At 43.8% G+C, this 20,756-nt stretch overlaps 1 protein-coding gene across 1 annotated transcript; it reads left to right on the plus strand.

Annotated features, from left to right (window-relative positions):
- On the plus strand, nucleotides 1-19,172 carry Znf202 (zinc finger protein 202). Its single transcript, XM_028755779.1, has 9 exons — nucleotides 1-30; nucleotides 1,265-1,337; nucleotides 3,873-3,945; nucleotides 13,001-13,500; nucleotides 14,111-14,321; nucleotides 14,675-14,763; nucleotides 15,588-15,717; nucleotides 16,266-16,385; nucleotides 16,704-19,172. Exons 4-9 carry the CDS (start codon nucleotides 13,099-13,101, stop codon nucleotides 17,675-17,677), a joined length of 1,926 nt encoding a protein of 641 aa, XP_028611612.1. The 5' UTR covers nucleotides 1-30; nucleotides 1,265-1,337; nucleotides 3,873-3,945; nucleotides 13,001-13,098; the 3' UTR covers nucleotides 17,678-19,172.
- The last annotated feature ends 1,584 nt before the right edge of the window (nucleotides 19,173-20,756 follow it).

The following is a 20,756-nucleotide window of genomic DNA, read 5'->3' on the forward strand; positions in this document are numbered from 1 at the left end:
AGGGGAGGAGCCGCTGGAGCCGCGGGAGACGTGAGTGTCGGGGAGCTGGCCGGCGAGCGGGCACCGCAGCGGGCGGGGAGTGAGGACCCGAGAAGGGCGGGAGCGTAGGGAGGGGCAGCAGACCCCGCCCCCGCGGCGCCGGGGGACAGCGCTTGCCGGGGAAGGGGTGGCGGCGGGGTCCCCGCGGCCTGGGCGTTGTAGCCATGTCACCTCCTCGCGGCCGGAGCCGGGACGTCCCGAGACAAGGGTGGCGCTCCAGGTTTCTCTGCCCAGCCACCTCCTTCCGCCCCCTCCTGGGGCCTGAGGACTTGCACTGTGCCCCCTTCGGATTGCATCCGTGCCCACCGCTCCCGTAGCCTAGAAGCCAGTGGGGAGTAGTCTAGGCCCCTTGACACCCACCTTCCCTCCTCATCAGACTTTTCGCTCTGCGTCTCTCCTCGCTCCAGATCCCTCCCGGCAGGTTTTGCCTTCCCTCCTTCCTCGCGAACCCCGCCCCCTTCGCATGCGATCTTATCACCTGTGAGCCTTGCCAGTCGTCCGAGACGGTGTAGCTAGCTGTCTAGCCCTGTGGCTCTCACCTGGCTTAGTGACAGGCTCGGAACTTCCCTGTGGGGCTAGAGGCTACTGTCTGCACCTGGCAGCTTCTCTCTTCCCACCCCTGACAACCAGTTCAGGGACCTCTTCGCCTCATTGATCACCGTCTGCGGGACTTCTCATAGTGGACCGAAAGTTTGCTAGTTTGTATCCCATGGTCTTCCTGGTCCTCTCACACACTTTCCATCCCCCTGAGCCATGGCTGTCTTGTATCTTACACGTGGATAATGCTGTCTATTCCAAAGGGAGGTATGGAAACCCAGCTGATCTTGAACTGTCTTGGTCATAGCCAGAAGTGCCACATCCAGGGTTTTGCTGACAGGCTATCCTGTCCACAGTCTGCAGGTGAAAGCCAGGGAAGCTTGTGACACGGAAGTCACAAGGCATCTCTCTTTGCAGCTTTTCTTTGAAGCAGCCCCATGGACCTGAATCCAGAAAACAATTTCAAATGAGGTGTCAGGGTGGCTCTGGGAGGCTTGTTGGGAGAAACAAGTGACAGTGGAATACTTTGGTACCATCCATCTTGAGTAGCTTACTGCCATTGCTGCCTAACAAAAAAGGGTGGACAGGGTTGGAGGAAGGTGGTACATTTCTCTTCTAAGCCCAGCTTCTGGCCTTTCCTCCTGCCTCCTGTATACATACCCTTTGCATTCTGTCTGTATAATTGCAGGAGACAGTCATTCCAAGGCCACTGCAGGATCCACATCACTGTTGAGGGATTCCTGTCATTGCAGAATATACAGGTGAGGTGACTATGCCACTTGACACAGGCATAGAACTGCTCTAGACTTTCTGCTTTATTGTCCTCTTCTCACCTGAATGTAGACGTCACTGGATATGTTTGTGTTTTTCTGCACAAAACCTCAAATTTACTTCCTTTGCCCAGGTAGTGGATACTGAGTTTAACACACCTGAACCTGCATGTAAGGCTAAAGGTTCCCTGTGTTCTGTATTGATCACTTTGAGAACTACTGTTTGGCCAGACCTCCCTCATGGCACCTTTGGTTTGAGGCCAAAGACTTGCTAATACTAGTGTTGAATAATCTTTGATGGGTGATCTTACCATTCGAGTTTGAGTTATTTGTGAAATTAAATGCCTTTAAGACAGAAAGCCAAATGCTGTATCATCTTTTATGGAAAATTAAGATAAAATACTGATAAGGATTGTTTTTTGGTTTGGTTTTCTCCTCCTAGCTTGGGTTTGGTTTGTTGTTTGCTTGCTTGTTTTAAAACAGTGTCTCTCTATATAGCCTTGGCTGTCCTAGAACTCACTGTACAGACTAGGCTGGGCTAGAACTCACAGGGGCCTGCCTGTCTCTACCTCTGAGTGCTGAGAGTAAAGGCTTTCACCCAGCCCCCTTGATTTTCTTGATTCCCTTGATAAAGAGCTTCCACTCTGATCACAGGGCACATCGTATCCCAGGCTTCAATGTGAATTCCTGGTATTGCTAAAGTCCCTGCTGTTTCCCGATTAACTTCTCGGCTTCTTCCCCTTCCTACTTAGCACATGGAATAGTATAAGGTATAAGATTGAGGTTCAGTGTATGTTACGAACTGAATCAAGTCTGTGCATTTTTCCCCTCAAAGTTTCTCTCCATTGATACTACAGCAGTCTGTCTCTATTGAACAATAAACCAGGGTAGACTTTATTGATAAACCACCTGGTGTATCAATAAATATTCCAGCTGTCTCCGTGAAGGACTTATTACCAGAGAGCCCTGGCACCCACTAATTTCAGTGCTTCTGTATCCAAGTTGGGGAATGTATTTATTGAGCTTTTTTTTTTTCTTTCTACAAACTACCTAGAAGAGTGGTAGGACTAGGAACATATCCTTGCCTAGGGGACCCAGCTTCCCAAGGAAAACAGACACTGAACTGCCCACAAGGAATGACTGCTGGGATTTCTCCCGTGCTCTCAGATTCTGCTAGGTCAAACCATGGAGATCCCAACCTTTGTCCTCATATATAGGCACGAGAGCCTCAGACCAAGCCAAAAGGAAGTCACCCAGCATAGAGCAGTAGGTAGCCAGGATGTATTGATTGTATACACATAGAAAGTAATTGTCCTGAGACACCTATATCCACCCTTGGGGTCCAGCTATAGTCTTGTTATTTATCCTTTTCCTATTAAGGGATTGTTTCTCTGTTGTGAGATTATTGTTGACTGTATTTGTTGTGGGAATTTAAACATATCTGCGTAACTTTGGCTGCCAAATAATAAATGCTGTTCTCTTCCTGGTGGGTGTCAAGTGTGATGGTGTCCCTTACTTTTTCAGCTTCAGATTAATTTGTGGCATTTTGTCTTAAATATGTATTTAAAGATCGACCCACATTATTTAAGTCAGTAACTAATTCTGGGTACTACCCATTAAATGTAGGAAGATTCACTTCAAGTTGGAGGTTAATGAACATGATCTTAATGGCCAGATAATGCGGTTTTTGTCTCTTAAAATATGTATTTAAGTACAGCCTATCTCAGTTCTTAAATAAACCTCTTTCATCAGCCCACACTGATCCACTGTGAATCAAACAGTAAACAAAATGCTTGTCTTTGTTCCTCTTGAAGCCCCTCCTTGGCATCCTAAATCTGGAAAGCTTTCTCAAAGGATGAGCCAGTTCATTGCCTTTAGATAGAAAAACTGTCTCCTTCAGAGCGAGCTGATACAACTGGTCCAGGATGCCACATCTTACAAGGTAGAGCAGGGTATAGAATGTGAGTCTTCTGTCTCTTATCATTGCTACCCACATCTGTATGGATGAGGAAACATTTTATTAGAGACTGAATTGCTATGAATTCTATATTTTCAATTTATCATATTGTCAGTGACATTTTTTATCCACTTTAAACCTTGATGCTGACTATAAAGGCTGTCAGATTTCAGAGTAGAAGGTAGTTCAGCCTCTGCCCACACTGCCCTTCTTGTAGTAGGCAGTGCTTATTTGACCTTTCCTCTTCTTCCTATCTTCTCCTTTTCCATTCCTCATTCTGTCTCTTAAAATCTATTGTAATAAGCATTGAGCCAATATTCTCTTGCTTCTCAAATATGATTTTTATGGGGGAGAAAGTGGCAAAACAAAGCATTTCTCAAGGTGGGGCTATAGCTCAGTGGTAGAACATTTGCCCAAAATGCAGAGTTCTGGACTCCATCCCAGCACTTCCAAATAAAACCAGTTTTTCAGCATGGTTCAAGGCACACTGATCATGACATGCTTGAAGGCCAAAAGCCAGGGAATGCATTGCTTTCACTTTCTTTGCCTTCCGTGTTGAACTTTCACAGGACTTGACATCCTCACTGGATATGAATCACATGTGTCCTGCCAACTGCAAAAAGGGAAGGGGCTTTGCTTTTGGTAAGTAGAAGCCTTGCTGATTCTATCTATAGTTAAATACTCTATCACCAAGGTCACCAAGGTCCTGTCCCGTCTGTGTTCCAACAGCTTGCTTAATTCAATTTATAGTGCCTCCAGAGCAAGGACTGTTTGCTTTTTTGGTTTGAATTTAACACTTCATTTGTGCTAAGACAATAAACAGACCAACCCTTTCCCTCATTTTTCTTTTGTAGTTATGAAGAAATAAAGTGGACCGTGTGCTTATTATTTAAATCTTCATATCTCAAAAGAACATGAAAGATCTTGAAGCAGAAAGTAATGAGCCAGACTGGCATCTACCTTGTGCCAGATTCTAAGCCAAGAGATTGATACAAATTCTATCCTTTACTCCACAAAGAAAGCATGTGAGATAGGCGTGTTAACCACATTTCAAGGGTAACCTGAGAGTCAGAGAAATTGTACCATGTGGCTCATGAGAGTAGAGATACATACTCAAGATTCCAAAGCCATGTTACCATTACGTGGGAGGCAGTGGTGTGCATCTGTATACACAGCAGTTGAAATACGGGCAAGAACTTGGCTAGTGGAAAGGCCGAGTTGTTGAGATCTTTAATTCTGTGGAGTAGCAGGATTGGAGAAAACAGTCAAGAATTTAGTTTGTTTTTTGTTGGTTGGTTGGTTGGTTGGTTGGTTGGTTGGTTTAGTTTGAAATCTAGAACAGCTTGAAGGCCCAAGTAAGCTCTAGTGAGCAGTTGTATTCACAATCCCAGATTATGGGGCTACATTTGTCACTTGTGTTTTGTGACTTTTCCTGGAGATGTGTGACCAAACATCCCCACAAGATAAGACATAAATGACAGATCAAAGAAAGTCTCCCACCCATAGAGCTTGGTAAGTCACTGAGTTCATTAGTAACAGCTTGAGTAAAGCGTTACTCATAGGCACAGAGGTATCTATGTCACCGAAAGGTTCACCCCAACATGGACAACAACTCTTGTAGCTGCGTGCCCATAGTTCCCTACATGTCCATAGCCCCCTGTTCAGTCTGAAAGTGACTCCACCAGCGTCTTCACCACCAGTTGCTTCCTGTTTGTTTCATGTTTGCCTCATGAATGTTGTGTATGAGCTTCTTAAGTCAGTGAGCTGTCTGAGCCTATGTGTCATTCCTTATGAGACTTATGAACCATACCCCACTGCCTTTCCTAAGGGGGATGTTTGATTTGTAAGGAAATAGCTGCATGGAATTCACTCCTGTGGTTCTTATGTTCTTTCCACTCTATCTTCCAAGATGTTCCCTGACCCTTGGAAGGGGTAAAAAAGATGGCTGGATACTTTCTTCCATTTCTGCCTGAGCATAGGGTCCATAGTAACAGTTACTTGACAGCTTGACAGATTGTGTATCAGTCTCTGCAGTTCTGCAGTATTCACTTCAGGAGACAGCCTTTTCTTCCATATTAGAGGCTGATGACAGCAGAAATCTGTGACTATAAATGACTGTTTCAAAGACAGGTAGGTACATCACATTCATATATTAAAACAGAAACAGTAGTTAGTTTCTTAACCCTTGGCCTTCCTGACCTCTGTAGCCACAAATATTTGCTTTTACTTAACAGAAATAGATGTCAGTACAACAGACTGCATAGCACCTTCTGGCACTATGAAAACCATCCAATAGGTTAGACCCTCCCAGCTCCCAGATTGATTTCTCATGTTGCATAGGCAAAGTGTTCAGTGTCTTCAGTAATAGAGTCTTACCATGTGCTTCTAATGTGAAACCAACAGCAGTGTTAGTAACTTCTAGGGAAGTGGGGTAGGAGGTGAGCGGGGAACTCGGGTCTCCTTGGCCAAAAGCTCATAGCTAATCACTTGTAACACTGGAACTTTCACTCAACAGTTTTATGACTCCTGGGAGTACCCACTCATAAGTTGACCTCCAGCTCCAGACCAGTCCCAAGCTCCCTATTAAGTTAGCCTCTTAACCTTGCTGGGGCAGCCCTGTCTAGTCTAGTGAGCTGGGTATCAACCGCCCCTTATCACATGCCCAGTTCCTTCAGAAATGCTTGCCCTTCCTCTGTTGTTTTACAGTTTTTGATAATCATGATAATCTGAGCCAATATGAGCTGTACTTCAGAGACTTGTTTTCCCCATATTGCTTTAGGTTTTATACACACATACACACACACACACACACACACATATATATATATATATAAAGTACTTACATTTCTGTTTCTCTACTTCTTTGATACTTGGACTGCCCATCTGCACCTGAGTCTCATAGCCTCGTGAGTCAGGCTCTGAGAGACAGTCTCATTCTTGGTTTTAACATCTGTTCAGTTAAAACTGAACGCATAGAGCATTCACTTACTCTGTACTGGGCCACTAGTCAGCGCAGTGCCTTATACTGAATCTGAATTTCCCCTTTGTACTAAAGGTTGGAACTGAGGTGTATCTTCTTTTACTTCTGCCTTACTTTTGCCCTCTTCACTAACTTATTTCCCCATTGGGATTCTAGTGTTTTAGACGTGGGTGGAGTAGAGTGTCTTTTAGCAGGGGTCTAATTTGTATTGTCTTCCTTGCACTTGCCAAATGCAGGAAATGACAGTGCAGCAGCCCATCTTATCTTACCAGGTTTTTGTGTGTTTGTTTGTTTGCTTGCTTTTTGCACCTTCTACCAAATCAGAGGATAGCATTCACGTGTCTTTTTCATATCAGAATTCCTCTTACATGGGCAAGTGCTTTCCAGACAGACAGCTAAGCTTAGCTGTGACTTTTCACTCACTACAGTAGCTGAAATTACTGCTATAGCCTGCTTATGACCATATAGCGTGTACTTTCAGGATTGGCATAAATTCTCAAGTTCATTAGCATTTTGGGGAATGCCCCCAAAGTTGCCTGGTTGGCCTGGTTCACTGGGGAAGCATGTCACCTCATAGCATGTAGATAAGATGGGGAACTCGACATTCCCTCAAGGAACACTCCATTCTCAATGGCTTTACCTTCATGGTGTGTCTTATCCCACATTAGTGGAAGCATGAAGCTGCCACTACAGATAGGAAGCTCACTGTCTCCTACCACATGGGGAAAGGTCCTCACGATGCAGTTGCCTCTGTAAGTACTCTGGTCTCAGGTCAGTGTTACATCTCCTGCCTCCACCTGTCTCAGTCACTGCAGCTGCTCCTCAACAACTCACCGCTGATCTGTCAGATTCAGTTTCATGATCTGATGAATTTATCAGGGTTAATCTACGGCATTTGCATCACTGGAAAGGTCTGTCCCAGAATGAGTGACATTGTAAAACTATCACCCTGGATGCCTCTTCTTAACTTAAAAGCAGTGACACCAAGGAGCGTGCTCTTCACAGCAGTTGCCTGCTGCTTTATGTAACCTTGGAGACTGGGTTTGATGAATGGAACAACTTCCTGAGCTTCCTGAGTTTTGTAAGTTGTGTGGACATCCTAAGCCTTGTTTCATTAGCTCCCTAGGGTTTTTGAGCTTCACTCTTTCCTCGGGAATGTTTCAACTTAAAGGAAGTGGCTACACACAGGATATCTGAATCTACTAAATATCATCGTTTAAGTCCAAATTGCGAGTTAATTGTCTGAAGACTATTTTCCAGTAAAAAGGCAATCACTCTTTTTCCTATAGCTACAAAAGATGTCTTTTAGGGTACAAAATTGAGAATTCTTTTATGTCTTTTATTCTTTGTGTTCAAGAGAGCTGAGTTAGCCACCTCTGTCATGTGACATCTTCAGAGAAGAGATAGAGAAAGCTAAGCCAAGAATGGCAAAAAGATCTTAGTTTCCCCTTGTCTCCTTCTGAATCATCTCTTGTGTACTTAGCAATGTATACTCATGAGGCCAGGTCATGAGGCTGCCCCCCCATCTTACGAAGTGTCTTTGTAGACATTTTCTTAGAGACTCTTCTAAACAAATCATTTACTATTCCTGACCTAGTTATGGACTCCCACATGGGTTAGCCAAGAGCTATGGCCCACTTCAGAGCAGCTGCTACAGGGGCACTGGGGATGGGGAGTGGACACTGGGTAGAGGAGCAAGCGACCCCAGGAACTTGCTACAGAGCCACCAGGGTTGATGCCAGGGTTTTATCTTGCTCTGGAACTCTTCCAAGGACACCAAAGAAAGATAATGGAATTGGAAGGCCAAAACATTGAAGGCAGCATGCATGTGACCTTGCACACGCCATGATCTGTAGGGTGAACAGTGAAAACCGATTCTTCTTGTCTCTATTATTAATGCTTGACATTTGCATAGCAGATTTTAATTCATGCCATTCCACTGCATTAAAGTAGTTATCTACAGAGGACTTTACCTTTTACAGGGGTTCTGGTGTGTGTGAATCTGGAGCTGGAACATGGTTCTTTCAGAACATGATGTATAGCTTTACCCAGCTGCCATGCCTCTCCCATCCCCATCTCCTGCCAGTGTAAGGAGTCCTTCCCCTCTTCATTGCCACTGCTGCTGACCTCTTTCCCTCCATCTTGTTCTTTGAGATTGCTAAAGTAAATGCAAAGTAAGCAGCAGGAATATCAACTGTGGAACATTTACACACCCTGGCAGGGTTTATGTAACATGGCTGCATGGATGAATTTTTTGCTTTGAAGAGTAAAGCCACTCAAAGCAGGATTCCTTCCTTCAGAACACACAATGTATGCAATCTTTTGGACCTGATGCTCCTTGAAGACCAGGGGAATTTCTAGATTACTTCACTGATCTGGTTCTCAGACTTTTAAAATAATAGAGATCTGTTTATTAAGCTAAGTTAACCTTGTATAGCAACTCTGTTTATCTGCCTTACAGGTGAATGTTAGCATAAAGGGATATGTATCTGGGTAAATAGTGAATATTGACATTAAATTATTTAATGTCAGGTTGGTGCTTACTAAAGCTGATTGAAATCTCAAAAAACTATTTTTTCAAAAGTGTAATGTACATTTGAATTATCCCCCAATGTGACCTGAAGATTACTTATGACTTTATCACACTTAAAACCACTGGGAATGTCTTGTTTATGTATCATGCAAACATAAATTTTTCTTTATTCACTTATCCAACACACATTTTGCTGAACATATGACTAAGTTCTAATTCAAATGACATGGTCGCTATCTTTCCCAGAGACAGAAACTCAGTAAATGTTCTCTGCCCTCGCCAATTATGAAGCAAGTACCTTTTTTTTTTTTTTTTTTTTTGCTCGACTTTGAACAGGGTACAGCATGTTCCTCCCTTCAGAATCTTATAGTCTCATGAGTAACTCTGCCCCTAGAGGAACAGCGTATACTAGGATCTGGGGAGACCCATGTTCTTAGTCATCATCTGGGAGGATTCAATAAGGCAAACTCAAAGCAGATCAGACGGATAGGAAAGTTCATAGAGAAGCTCAGAAAGTCTTGGTAAAGGGAAACGAGATGCTGAATAGTAATTTGAGCGATGGCTGTCATGGAAGTGGCACTCACAGTAGAAAAGAGAAAAGAAAGAGATCTGGTCTTGAATTTTGAGTATCAAAGAAATTCTTTGGTGGGACCAAAAATCCCTTGGGAAACGGAAGAGACAGTTCAGTGGTTAAGGACACTTCTTGCTCTCCCAGAGGTGTTCCCAGCACCAAATGTCAGGTAGCTGTCAGTTACTTGTAACTCGTCTGGTATCCTCAGGCATACATTAAATCACAATCTTCTTTTTAAAAAAAAAAAAAAAATGACTTGAGGGCAGAGGTTCAAATAACAAGCTAAAACTCTTTCAGGAATACCATGAAAAGTTAACATTAAAACCAATCCGAGATTACTAAAACCATTAGTGCTGAGCTAGAAACAAATGAAATTCTGACCACTTTTAATTCTATCAAAATACAAAACAAGAACAAAAAAGCTTCACTAAAGATAAGCATATAACTTAGATTAAGAGAATTTTGGAAAATATGGTTATAGAATTATTATACATGACACTTTATACGTCATATAAAGTGCACCAACAGTCAAGGAACAGCTGGTGAGATCCAGTGATAGATAACCTTGAGCGTTGACTGCAGGCAACTGCAGTGCAGTACAACATGACTAGCCAGTAAGGGATCCCTGGCTGGCTATCATTCTTGTCTGGAGGAAGACAGAGCCAAGACCCTTGTAAAATTTTAACTCAATGGTTCACTCTGCTGACACATAGTACCTGACACAGACCAATCCTTTTCCGGGGTTGAGACTTCAGTCTCTCGGAATATGGCAGCTTGTAGTTCTCACCTAGAGCATTTAATGCAGATGAAGACATGATGAATTTGAAAGACATTTGTTAGACAGAATTAACAAGATTCAGTGACCCAGCAAAGTGTGAGTATAGGTAGAGAAAGACTGGCTATGGTTGCTAAGGTAGCAAGCAGATAGAAGAGCAGAGATTCATAGGGCTTAGATGCATTTATTGTGTTCTTTGTAATGGGCTTTAGAGAGTAAAAATCACATTTGCTAACATCAAGTTTCTCGAGGAAAATAAGCAGTGACTATGTAATAGGACAGGAAATGAAATCGATGGACCAAGGCTGCTTTTGACCCATTTCGGCAATTTCTAACCATGTATAAGGGTAGAGAGAATAGGAGCAAATAAAATCTCAGAAGACATGAACCCTGTCTTAAAAAATAAGTCAAGTTTAGCCTAACTAAAGGCCACAGGTACAAAAGAGTCATGTGTGACTTTTCTCCAAGCCAACCAACTACCATCTTGGAGCATTCAGCTGTGCCTGCTTGCAAAAGATACCAGCTGGGCATGTTTATAGTTCACCCCCAACCCATGTATCCAGCTGCTTCCTACCAGCTGGCAACTCTGCATCTCCCCTGCAGGAGGGACCAGAATACACACACAGTCACACAAGAGAAGGCTAGAGCAGGGCCTCCATCTCTGCAGCTCTGGGGAAGCCTTGCATCCCTACTGGGTAAAGCTTTCTAGGTGTGTCTTTTAGGGGGAAGAATAACCACATCCTGTAAGAAACCCCTCACCTATACTCCATAAGAATGCCCAATAAATTCTTTTGTTCTCTAGAGTGAATTTTGGTGGAATCATGCCTTCATTTATTAGGAACTTGAGACAAAGGATAGATATTGCTTATGTTTTCCCTTGGGAAGGAATTTTAACAACTCCCAAGTCCATGGGACACTTGTAAAGATTGTATGCACCCAGTTCAGGAATGGGGGCATGGCTATAAAGAATTGCAAATGGAATGATAACAGTAAGGCCAGCTAGTGTGTGATATACTTAACCTTACTCACTTAAGAGAAAAGCAGGAATGATTAAAGAACATGACCAGATTTACTGTGACAGCCAGCACTGGTTACACTGTAAGCTGGGGTGTCCAAACTTTTGACACCGAAAAATAATGTCATCTACAAATGTGTTGGACTGTATTCATAACTATCCTGGGAAATGTGTGGCCCACAGGCTGCAGAAAGACATGCCTGCTAACAAATGGTGACTTGGAATAGCAACTGCAGTGGCAGTTACAGTTTTCTAGATGAAAGCTGCATAGGGCATCATCAGAGCAAGGAAATGACAAAGGGAAAACACTAAGAAAAGGCCACACACAAATTGTAGCTGGGAAAAGAAGACAGAGTAGAGTGTGTGCCACAGGTACATTCTTCAAAAGGCAGGGCAGCCTAAAAAGCCATGCTGGCTGTGGGCCCTCATGCAGTCACTACAGCAGGTGCTACAGAGAATGGTAAGATAGACTATAAAGCACTTTGCATCCCCTGCAGTTTAGAATGGTCTTACATTTAAACCACGTTTTTATAAAACTAAGTAATAGCATTAGAAAAATACTTTAGAAAGTTAATAGTTAACATTGAAGTTCCACCTCCCTTCTGAACACAGAAAACAGTAAGATATTCGATCTCAAATTTATTCTAACAGAAGTATTCTGTTGATGAGAAAATACATTTACAGAAAAAAAAAACTTCCCACTGGGCTGCACTCCTATCCCGTACCTACTAAGTGATAGCAGGCAAATGTAAGCACTTTTAGTCTCCCTTCCTTCCCTTTATATTACCCAACCAGGGATCTCATTAGAGTGATAAGTAGCCCTTGTAAAGATATAACTGTCTAGACATACTGAACCAGAATTAGTTTAACAACTAATGTGTTATCTTTTACTCATTGTTGAGTACTGCAGGGAGCACACTTAGGAAGTCATGACTGTAGTTCAGGCAAGGTGGTGTGGACCACACTGAATAGCAAGGAGAAAGAGGAATAAACATTTACAAGTCTTAAGAGGTAGGATTGGTTTAATAAATTTTAAACAATGAGAAATAAAATCAAAAAGTTGAATCCACAGATAACTAAACTAAGTATTTTCTTTATAGTTGGTCCCTGCCAAGGCAGGAAGAAAGTAAGTTTGCCATCAAGGCTAGAATGATTGCTGCGTGTCCTTTGAGCACTGAGGGGTCAGTAAGTCATCTGGTTAAAGATGGGTTTTAGCAAGATAAAGGCAGGCTTCTGGGGCAGTACTGGTAAGAGTCTTTCCTCACTGTTGTTTCTTGGAGTGCTTAAATCTCCAACAGTTCCCATTTTACAAAGATTAATACTAGCATAATGCAGCCTTGCTTAACCTGTACCCACCCTGTTGATAGCTCAGAATATGCACACTGTGTGCCTGTGAAGCAAATCATGGCCGCCGAGGCACTGTTTGTAGACATTGTGAGCATCTTTTCTCCCAGCCATGTAAGTACTGTGGGGAGCTCACAGTGTGCTGGCTGTAGTACAGACAGGAAATGAAGAAGCCAGACTAAAGAACTGAGCAGGAAGGAAGTAAAAGAAAGGCATTGGGAGGCAGATCTACACTACTGCAGATAGAGCAGTATACTGCTGTTTTATGGACTAGGAACCTTCCCTAGGAAATGAGGGTAGAGGACCTTAGTAGGCCATGGATATCCCGTCCTAACTCGGTTTCATTGCAACATACAGTTATGGAGACTGGGAAAAGGGGGAGTTATTTCAGAAGTATACAAAGGATGACTAAGCCAAGACTGTTGTCTCTACATAACTGCAGGTTTCTGTTCTCTTTCATCTTTACTTCCCTACCGTAGGTTGCTTACAAGGAAGCCCTTGAAGTACCCAGTCGAAAATACATTCCTGCCAGTGTGAGGGCTAAATGGTGTGATAACTAACACCCAAGAGCCAGGAAATGGCAGCAGCCTTGGAGCCAGAGGACCAAGATCTTTGGGAAGAAGAAGGAGTTCTAATGGTGAAACTGGAGGATGATTTCACCTGCGGGCCAGAATCCGCCTTGCAGGGCGATGATCCTGTCCTGGAGACCTCTCACCAGAACTTCCGACGCTTTCGCTACCAGGAAGCATCTAGCCCTCGGGAAGCCCTCATCAGACTGCGAGAGCTTTGTCATCAATGGTTGAGGCCAGAGAGGAGAACGAAGGAGCAGATCCTTGAGCTGCTTGTGCTAGAGCAGTTCCTTACTGTCCTGCCTGGAGAACTGCAGAGCTGGGTGCGAGGCCAACGGCCAGAGAGTGGCGAGGAGGCAGTGACGCTGGTGGAGGGTTTGCAGAAACAACCCAGGAGACCAAGGCGGTGGGTGAGGAGGGGGAGTCCTGATCTGTGTGATGTGGAGGGGGCCTGTTCCTGAAAGGCTGGATCTGGGGAGAGTATGAGGGTCTCGTAAATTATCCTTTAAATTTTACTGGTTCTGTGTTTGGATTACATCTAGATCCATGAACTCAGTGGGGCAGGAATGGATGTGTGCGAGTGTGACTTTCTAAGATTTGAATCATCTGCCTATGCCACCTAAAGATTGAGTTTTAAATTTCTTTGGATGTTGAACCTTGAGGTCCTTAGAAAGCAACTATTATGACTTCCTCTAGATTGACCTAGACCCATAATCCCAAGACCCCTTTCCTAGGATGGTGATCTGGGGAAGCAAACAGTGAGCAGCCCTGAAGGATAGATGGAAACCTGGGGGTCCAGGTGATGGGATTAAAGGTTGACAGAAGTGGAAAAGTAGGGCCATCCTAGTGTGTCCCCTGCCTTGTCTTACTAAAGATAACTGGTTCTTCGTGTGCCTTTGCGACTTGAATTTCCTCTCCTCGCCTGGTTTCCGCTATAAGTGTTCCTCCCAAAATACCCCTGATGGTAAGCAGAAATTTCCTCCTGACTCCATCATGACTGGAAGTTAAAATTATTCCCAGGTAACCGTCCATGTTCAGGGCCAGGAAGTCCTGTCAGAGGAGACACTACACCTAGAGCTAGAGCCGGACTCCTCCAGCGAGCAACAAGAGCCAACACAGACCCTGACCACTGAGCAGCCCCATGAGGAAGCACTCCGAAGCACAGACATGGGGACACCGGAACAGGAGAGCTTGCAGCATGAAGGGGAGCACCCTCCCCTGCTGGAAAGTGGTACGAACAAGCCTCAGCCGAGAGCAGACATTTTGGCAAAGTGAAGAAGAAATGGGGGGTTCTCTTATACCACAGAAGCTGGACCAGTTCTAATAGAAAACACAGAATGTTGATGTTGAGAACAGAAAGAACCAGCTAGAACCTGCCTACAAATGGGGCCAAGTATGAGTAGTAGTATTCTTGAGTGCTCGTCAGTGGGGTTATAGTCATTAAGATAATTCTGTCCACCTTAGCTCAGTTTCCTGGTTCTCTTAGCAGATAGAGAAGGTAAGGCCACTTTCTGTTCTGTCCACTCTAGTAGAGGAAGCTCAGCGTCTTACACTCACATTGCTGACCTCCTTTTTGTTTCTCAGAGGTTCCAGTGTCCCAGGACATAGACCTTCCCACAGAACAAGAATCTGGACACCCAGAGATGGTTGCTCTTCTCACTGCTCTCTCTCAGGTAAATCCTAGCTCAAAATACATATTTGAGGATTTGTTGAATGTTAGCCATATGCTGAACAATAATGGATGCAAGTTTGCATGCTTAGAGTAAGTTTTCTGTTCCTTCTGTGGGGATGCGGGATAGGGGAAGAAACTGTACAGTTAAACCGGTTCTCAGCTCCAGCCTTCCTCATCTCGTCATTGGCCAGAGGCACTAACTAACTGTTCTTTTCCTCAGCTAGACTACAGCTCCAGAGGTACTGACTAAAAGCACTAAGTGTGATCATTTTGCAGTATTCAGTACAACTTTGAAGTTATTAAGTGAACAGGGCCTGGGTTCTATCATTTGTAAGAATGCCTGGCATGACTGCTGTAATACTTATGAGCTAACCCTCTTGATCTGAAATTATGGGGCTGGGAAAAGCAGGTAGAATTCACTGTTGGTTTAGAGTTGTCGTCTAGTGGGGGAAAAGTTCTTTCTTGTTCTGACCATGGATGATCGTAGATGGACTCATTTGAGAACAATTCTTAGAAAAAAGATGGTTTTCACCAAGACCTCCCATTAAAACACCAACTAGGGAGTTGACTGATTTAAGGCCCATCTTGGGCTTTAAACAGAAAAATATAGTTTGGCCTGAAGAATCATAATGTGTTGGAGAAGCAGACGCAAGGCCAGTGTTTTCCTCAAGTGCTGAAGGTTCAGAAGCAACGCCATTAATAGGCTCTTCCCCACCCCCCATTCTCCCTCTTCCCCATTCCCTTTGTCTCTGGATGGACCCTACCTTAAAACATCATAGGCTACCTGAAGCATCACGTCTTGATTGGATCTTTGTGTCATTGCAGGGACTGGTCACATTCAAGGATGTGGCTCTGTGCTTCTCACAGGATCAGTGGAGTGATCTGGATCCAACACAAAAAGAATTCTATGGAGAATATGTCTTGGAAGAAGATTGTGGAATTGTGGTCTCTCTGTGTAAGGAGTTGCATGTATTTCCAGAGCATTCTAGCCGCAAATATCTTTTTCCTGTTGGAATATAGGGAGTCAAAGACCTTGAATTTACATTTACTAAAGTTTCACTAATGCATGCCTACCCCACAGTGAGAGGAAAGATCAGTTAGCTGAAAAAGATAATACCCTTCCAACAGTAAGGAAGAAAGGAAGGTGCTTGGGAAAAAAAAAGTGAATAGAAGATGAGAAAATACAGTTTTTCTGAGTTTAATGTTTAACTTTTGAAGTAAGCATCTGAGTTTTGAAACAGTCAAAACGAAGATAATCTGCTTTCTTCAACAAGAGAGGAAGGAGCAAGGAGCACAGTAAGTACTCTAATTACTGAGGCTCAGGTGAAAGTACCAGAAATGCTCTAGACGGGCAGCATGGAGACAGGCCGAGCTGAAGAGTAGTGATGTCTGACACTTAACATACATGCCTTCGCTCTGCCATCTACCAGTCCAGACAGATGCTCTTAACTCAAGGAAGTATTGGGCCAATCATGATGTCCTTTTTTCCCATCTCTTGAGCAGCATTTCCAATTCCCAGACTAGATGATACATCCCAGATTAGAGAAGAAGAGCCTCAGGTCCCAGGTGTCCATGAGTCTCAAGAGCCTGCAGAACCAGAAATCCTGAGTTTTACCTATACAGGTGAGGAGTATCAGACAAGTCTGGGCACCATAGTTGGGCAGTTCCCTCTAGTGAGTGTGTCTCTTTCTCATTGGTCCTGTTTATTATTTGATCTTTTTGTTTTGGTCTGACTTTACAGACTTGCCCCATAGCCCACTCACTGGTTCTTCTTATATGCCACCCATCACTAATGCTTTCTTCTGAAAGGCAGACTCTTCTGCCATTACCCTCCCCTTCACTCTTCCTACCATTTCTTAGAAAACTCATTCAGAATCCTCTCCTATAAAAGACACTACTGTTGTTCTAACTTCTCCTTTTCTGTTCTTGCCCCTTCTATAGGAGACGTGAGCGAAGCTGAGGAAGACTGTGTTGAGCAACAAGACACACACAAGTCTGTTTTGGCAAACACAGAAATTCACCAGACTCCAGACTGGGAGATAGTCATTGAGGATAACACCAGTAGACTTAATGAAAGATTCCGTACCAATGTTTCCAAAGTTAATAGTCTGACAAATATTAGGGAAACTGTGCCTGCGCATTCCCAGTCAGGGAGGCAGCATCATTGCCCTCTATGTGGAAAAAGCTTCACATGTAATTCTCATCTTATTAGGCACTTAAGAACTCACACAGGAGAAAAACCCTACAAATGTATGGAGTGTGGGAAAAGTTACACACGGAGTTCCCATCTAGCCAGGCACCAGAAAGTTCATAAGATGAACACGCCTCATAAACATCCTCCAAACCGGAAAGCTGTGGATGCCTCTGTGGTCCAGTCTGAGGTAACTACCCGTGTGGAGAAACCATATACCTGTGATGATTGTGGAAAACATTTCCGTTGGACGTCAGACCTGGTCAGGCACCAGAGGACACATACAGGAGAGAAACCTTTTTTCTGTACTATTTGTAGCAAAAGCTTCAGCCAGAAATCTGTGTTAACGACACACCAAAGAATCCATGTTGGAGGCAAGCCCTACACATGCGCGGACTGTGGAGAGAACTTCAGTGAGCAGAAGCAGTATCTGACACACCGGAAGACACACGTGTCTGAGGAGCACCATCTCTGCAGTGAGTGTGGGCGCTCCTTCAACCATAGTGCAGCGTTCGCCAAGCACCTGAAAGGCCATGCCTCAGTGAGGAACTGCCGGTGTGATGAGTGCGGCAAAACCTTCAGCAGGAGGGATCACCTTGTCAGACATCAGCGAACACACACTGGGGAAAAGCCTTTCACCTGTGCTACCTGTGGGAAAAGCTTCAGCAGAGGATATCACTTAATCCGGCATCAGAGAGTCCACACAGGAAAGACCAAGACCTAGCTAGGGGCCATATGTGGAGAGCTTAATTCAGCCACCAACTGAGATGGGATGGGTTCTGTGTTCAACCTGAGAAGAACTTTTCTGAGGCATCTCTTTGACCTGCCTGTACCTTATATCACCTCTTCCAACTACCAAACAAAAGCCCTATCCAGAACTACTCAACTTTTTCTCAGTTGAGGCTTCTATTTCACTGGCATTCTCCTGCCTCTACCTCATAGGTGTGATGTAGGAGATTTGAGACTTAAGGAAATTTGGGTCATTATATTTTGAGACCCGTAGGCTGTTCTAGATCCTGGAGACTACTTGACAGCCTCAACTTCAGTGTGGTCAAGGATAATAAGTATGTAGGTCTGATAAGTGACTGACTTAAAAGGGTCTGTCCTTACTGGGCTCAAACCTTAAAGCACACAGCCCTAAACTCAAGATAGGAGGTTTGGGTTCTGATAGATTTGCCACACACTGACTCGCCTCTTCACTGTACACTTTCCTTTGATGCTGGAGACAAAGGGGAAGAATTTTGAAGGACAAATCCTTAAGGCTCCGTCACAAGGATTTTGACAGGCTGCTCCTTCCCCCGTTGTCAGAATGATACTAAGTGCCACACACTGCTACAAAAGCGGGCCTCATCAGAAGCCTCTGGCGGTGCACCACCCTGTCTGAGTACTCCTGTCTTTAGCTTTTCTCCTAGTCAGTCAGTTTGTCCCTTACATGCCTACTGCTAAAGAGATGCAGTCCTGGAGTGCTGAAGATAGAATTCAGTAAAGCATAAGTAAGACATGGTGAAATCCACTCCACTCCCACATAATTTTTAAGCCTGTCCTTCATTTGGCTTATGAGAGGGGATCTGACGCTCTTGATAGCATAGAAAGGCACTGTATCCAGTGCGGAATCATAATTGACTGAGGGAAACTAGAGAAGATATAAAACCACTTTGGAAGACTATGAAACAGCTGTTGCCACTGGCAAGACTATTTAGGACAATTCCGACACCTAGTCCTTGGTATTCCTGCCTCAGTTCTCTAATGTCTGGGAAGATTATGCACCCTAGTATTTGGGACCCTGAGAATTAATCAGAAGTAAAGGGATTTTTATGTGTCTGTGTTACTTGGATTTTCATGTGTAAGTTTGTTTTCATGTAATTGTGAACTAAAAAGTAGTTTCTCCTGGTGGCCTACGGGTCTTTTACCTGTTCTAAGTTCCCAGGGGGCTGAAATTTGATGAACCTCACATGTCTGATCATCTGAAAAGGACTGAGGACATGCTCCACAAACGGGGCAAGGATGTGGGATTAAAGCATGAGAAGGCAGATACAACACTTCTATGCCTGAGTTCTTGTGCTTATTTTACAATCACAGGAATCTGGTGGGTGGGCAGGGCATCTTCCCAGCTCTCATATCCCAATAGGGAAATTCTCTTATGATGGACTAGTCAAATTTTAATGCCAGTCAATCATTGTCATGAAGCTATATAAGAAATAAAGTGACACTTGCGGCCAATTACCCCAATTTACATTTTGTCTATTCACTTTCCAGAGCTCCAGGTTTCTGAGAACCTCTGAAGGCCATTCCTACTATATAACTAAAGAGATCTGGAAGGACAATGTTTCTGCCACACTAGTGAAGCCTTGGAGCGGTTAGTATAGCTCTGGGTAGAATGTGTACGAAGTGGGCCAAGCCTGAAGTTCTCACAAGAGAATAATTTTTTCATCCATGTATCTAAAGTGTAAGCAGAATTTGTCCTATTAGAAATGTCACTTGAAAGATTGTGGATCTCATACTAATCTCTTAAGGACCAGAGAACACACTGCAAAGGGAATTAATTGGCTTTTCTCTGATTTGTCTGCCTGATTTCAGTAAATCAAAATCTGTCAAGACAATTCTCCAGAAGAAAAATTTGAAACACGTAGTCAGGTGAAATGGCATTTCTATTGCTATTCTCCCTGCAAAGTTTCCTATGCGGATAGAGGTCTCTGGTCCTTTTTTGTAAATTGCTGTGTTTTCTAAGACTTCTGGATAGACACTTAAGCACCTAAGTCTGAACACAGCCACAGAGGAACATCAGGGCCAGCCAGCCTCATAAGAGGAAACAGCATTTCTGCTGACCCTAAGGCCTAGTGTAGCATGTTCATTCCCCAAGGCATGCTTCTAGAATTAGTGAAGTCTAGTGTTGATTGTAAAGACAGAAAGGCAGACTTGGTGTTATATGGAAGAAGCTGTAGTCTGCTAAACTAAACAGAATGTCTAGGTTGAGGCTGACGAATGATGTGGGAGTGACTCGGAATCATTCAACTTTACCACCACAAAATTACCAAGAGAGCAAAGAAAATAGGCTCCAAATTAGGAGCTGATGAATTCACATGAACTCTATAGAAATTTCTGAAAATTGTACTAGCATCAAGTTGTTAGACCTAAAACCTACATTAAAGTCTTGCTGCTTCCAGACTCCAAGGCAAATGATAGATTTCAGAAAAAGTGTAGTATCTCCACTAAGTGAAAAAACACAAAATGTCCTTAGTGATTCTTGTGAAGCTGGCAGACAACATGTGTTCCAGATTTTTCTGCTAGGAATGAGCAGCCCTGCTGCAAGAGAAAGTGAGGTATTTGTGAGATACATTTAGAGAGCGTTTTCATTAACCAGGCTTCTAGGAAGGACAATCCAAATGAGAGTGAATGGAGCCCCATCATGGCTTTGTAGAACAAAAGCGAGACAGAAATAGCAACTGGTGGCCTGCTTTGCGGATTAATCATTCTGAAATCTTTCCCCACCGATACTGTATGTTTTATTAGCACATAAACACACCAGTCTCATCATTCATGTACGTGACGTATTTTGATCATATCAATGTGTATTGTCCTTCCTTCTTCCCTCCCACTCCTGCTAATCCTTGTCTTTTCTCAACTAGTCCCTGTCTCATTTTCATGTGGGTGGGGCCTGGGGGGGCATCCCATTCATGAATGGGGGTATCCCATTCATCAGGATGGTTTTTGGAACATGAGCACCTTTACAGTGGCTACACCGCTGAAGAAAGTGTCTCTGTCCCATCAACCACTCACTGTAGGTAAATACTTATGAAGGGTTG

This window comes from Grammomys surdaster, unplaced genomic scaffold, assembly GCF_004785775.1.
Source record: "Grammomys surdaster isolate TR1022 unplaced genomic scaffold, NIH_TR_1.0 126086, whole genome shotgun sequence".
NCBI classification, from domain to species: domain Eukaryota; kingdom Metazoa; phylum Chordata; class Mammalia; order Rodentia; family Muridae; genus Grammomys; species Grammomys surdaster.

What these genes read in the sequence shown, in the direction of transcription:
- Znf202 (XM_028755779.1), top strand. Translation starts at nt 13,099, where the DNA reads ATGGCAGCAGCCTTGGAGCCAGAGGACCAAGATCTTTGGGAAGAAGAA. An exon ending in CCAGGAGACCAAGGCGGTGG is followed by an intron (nt 13,501 to 14,110) that starts GTGAGGAGGGGG and finishes AATTATTCCCAG; the next exon opens with GTAACCGTCCATGTTCAGGG. An exon ending in CCCTCCCCTGCTGGAAAGTG is followed by an intron (nt 14,322 to 14,674) that starts GTACGAACAAGC and finishes TTTGTTTCTCAG; the next exon opens with AGGTTCCAGTGTCCCAGGAC.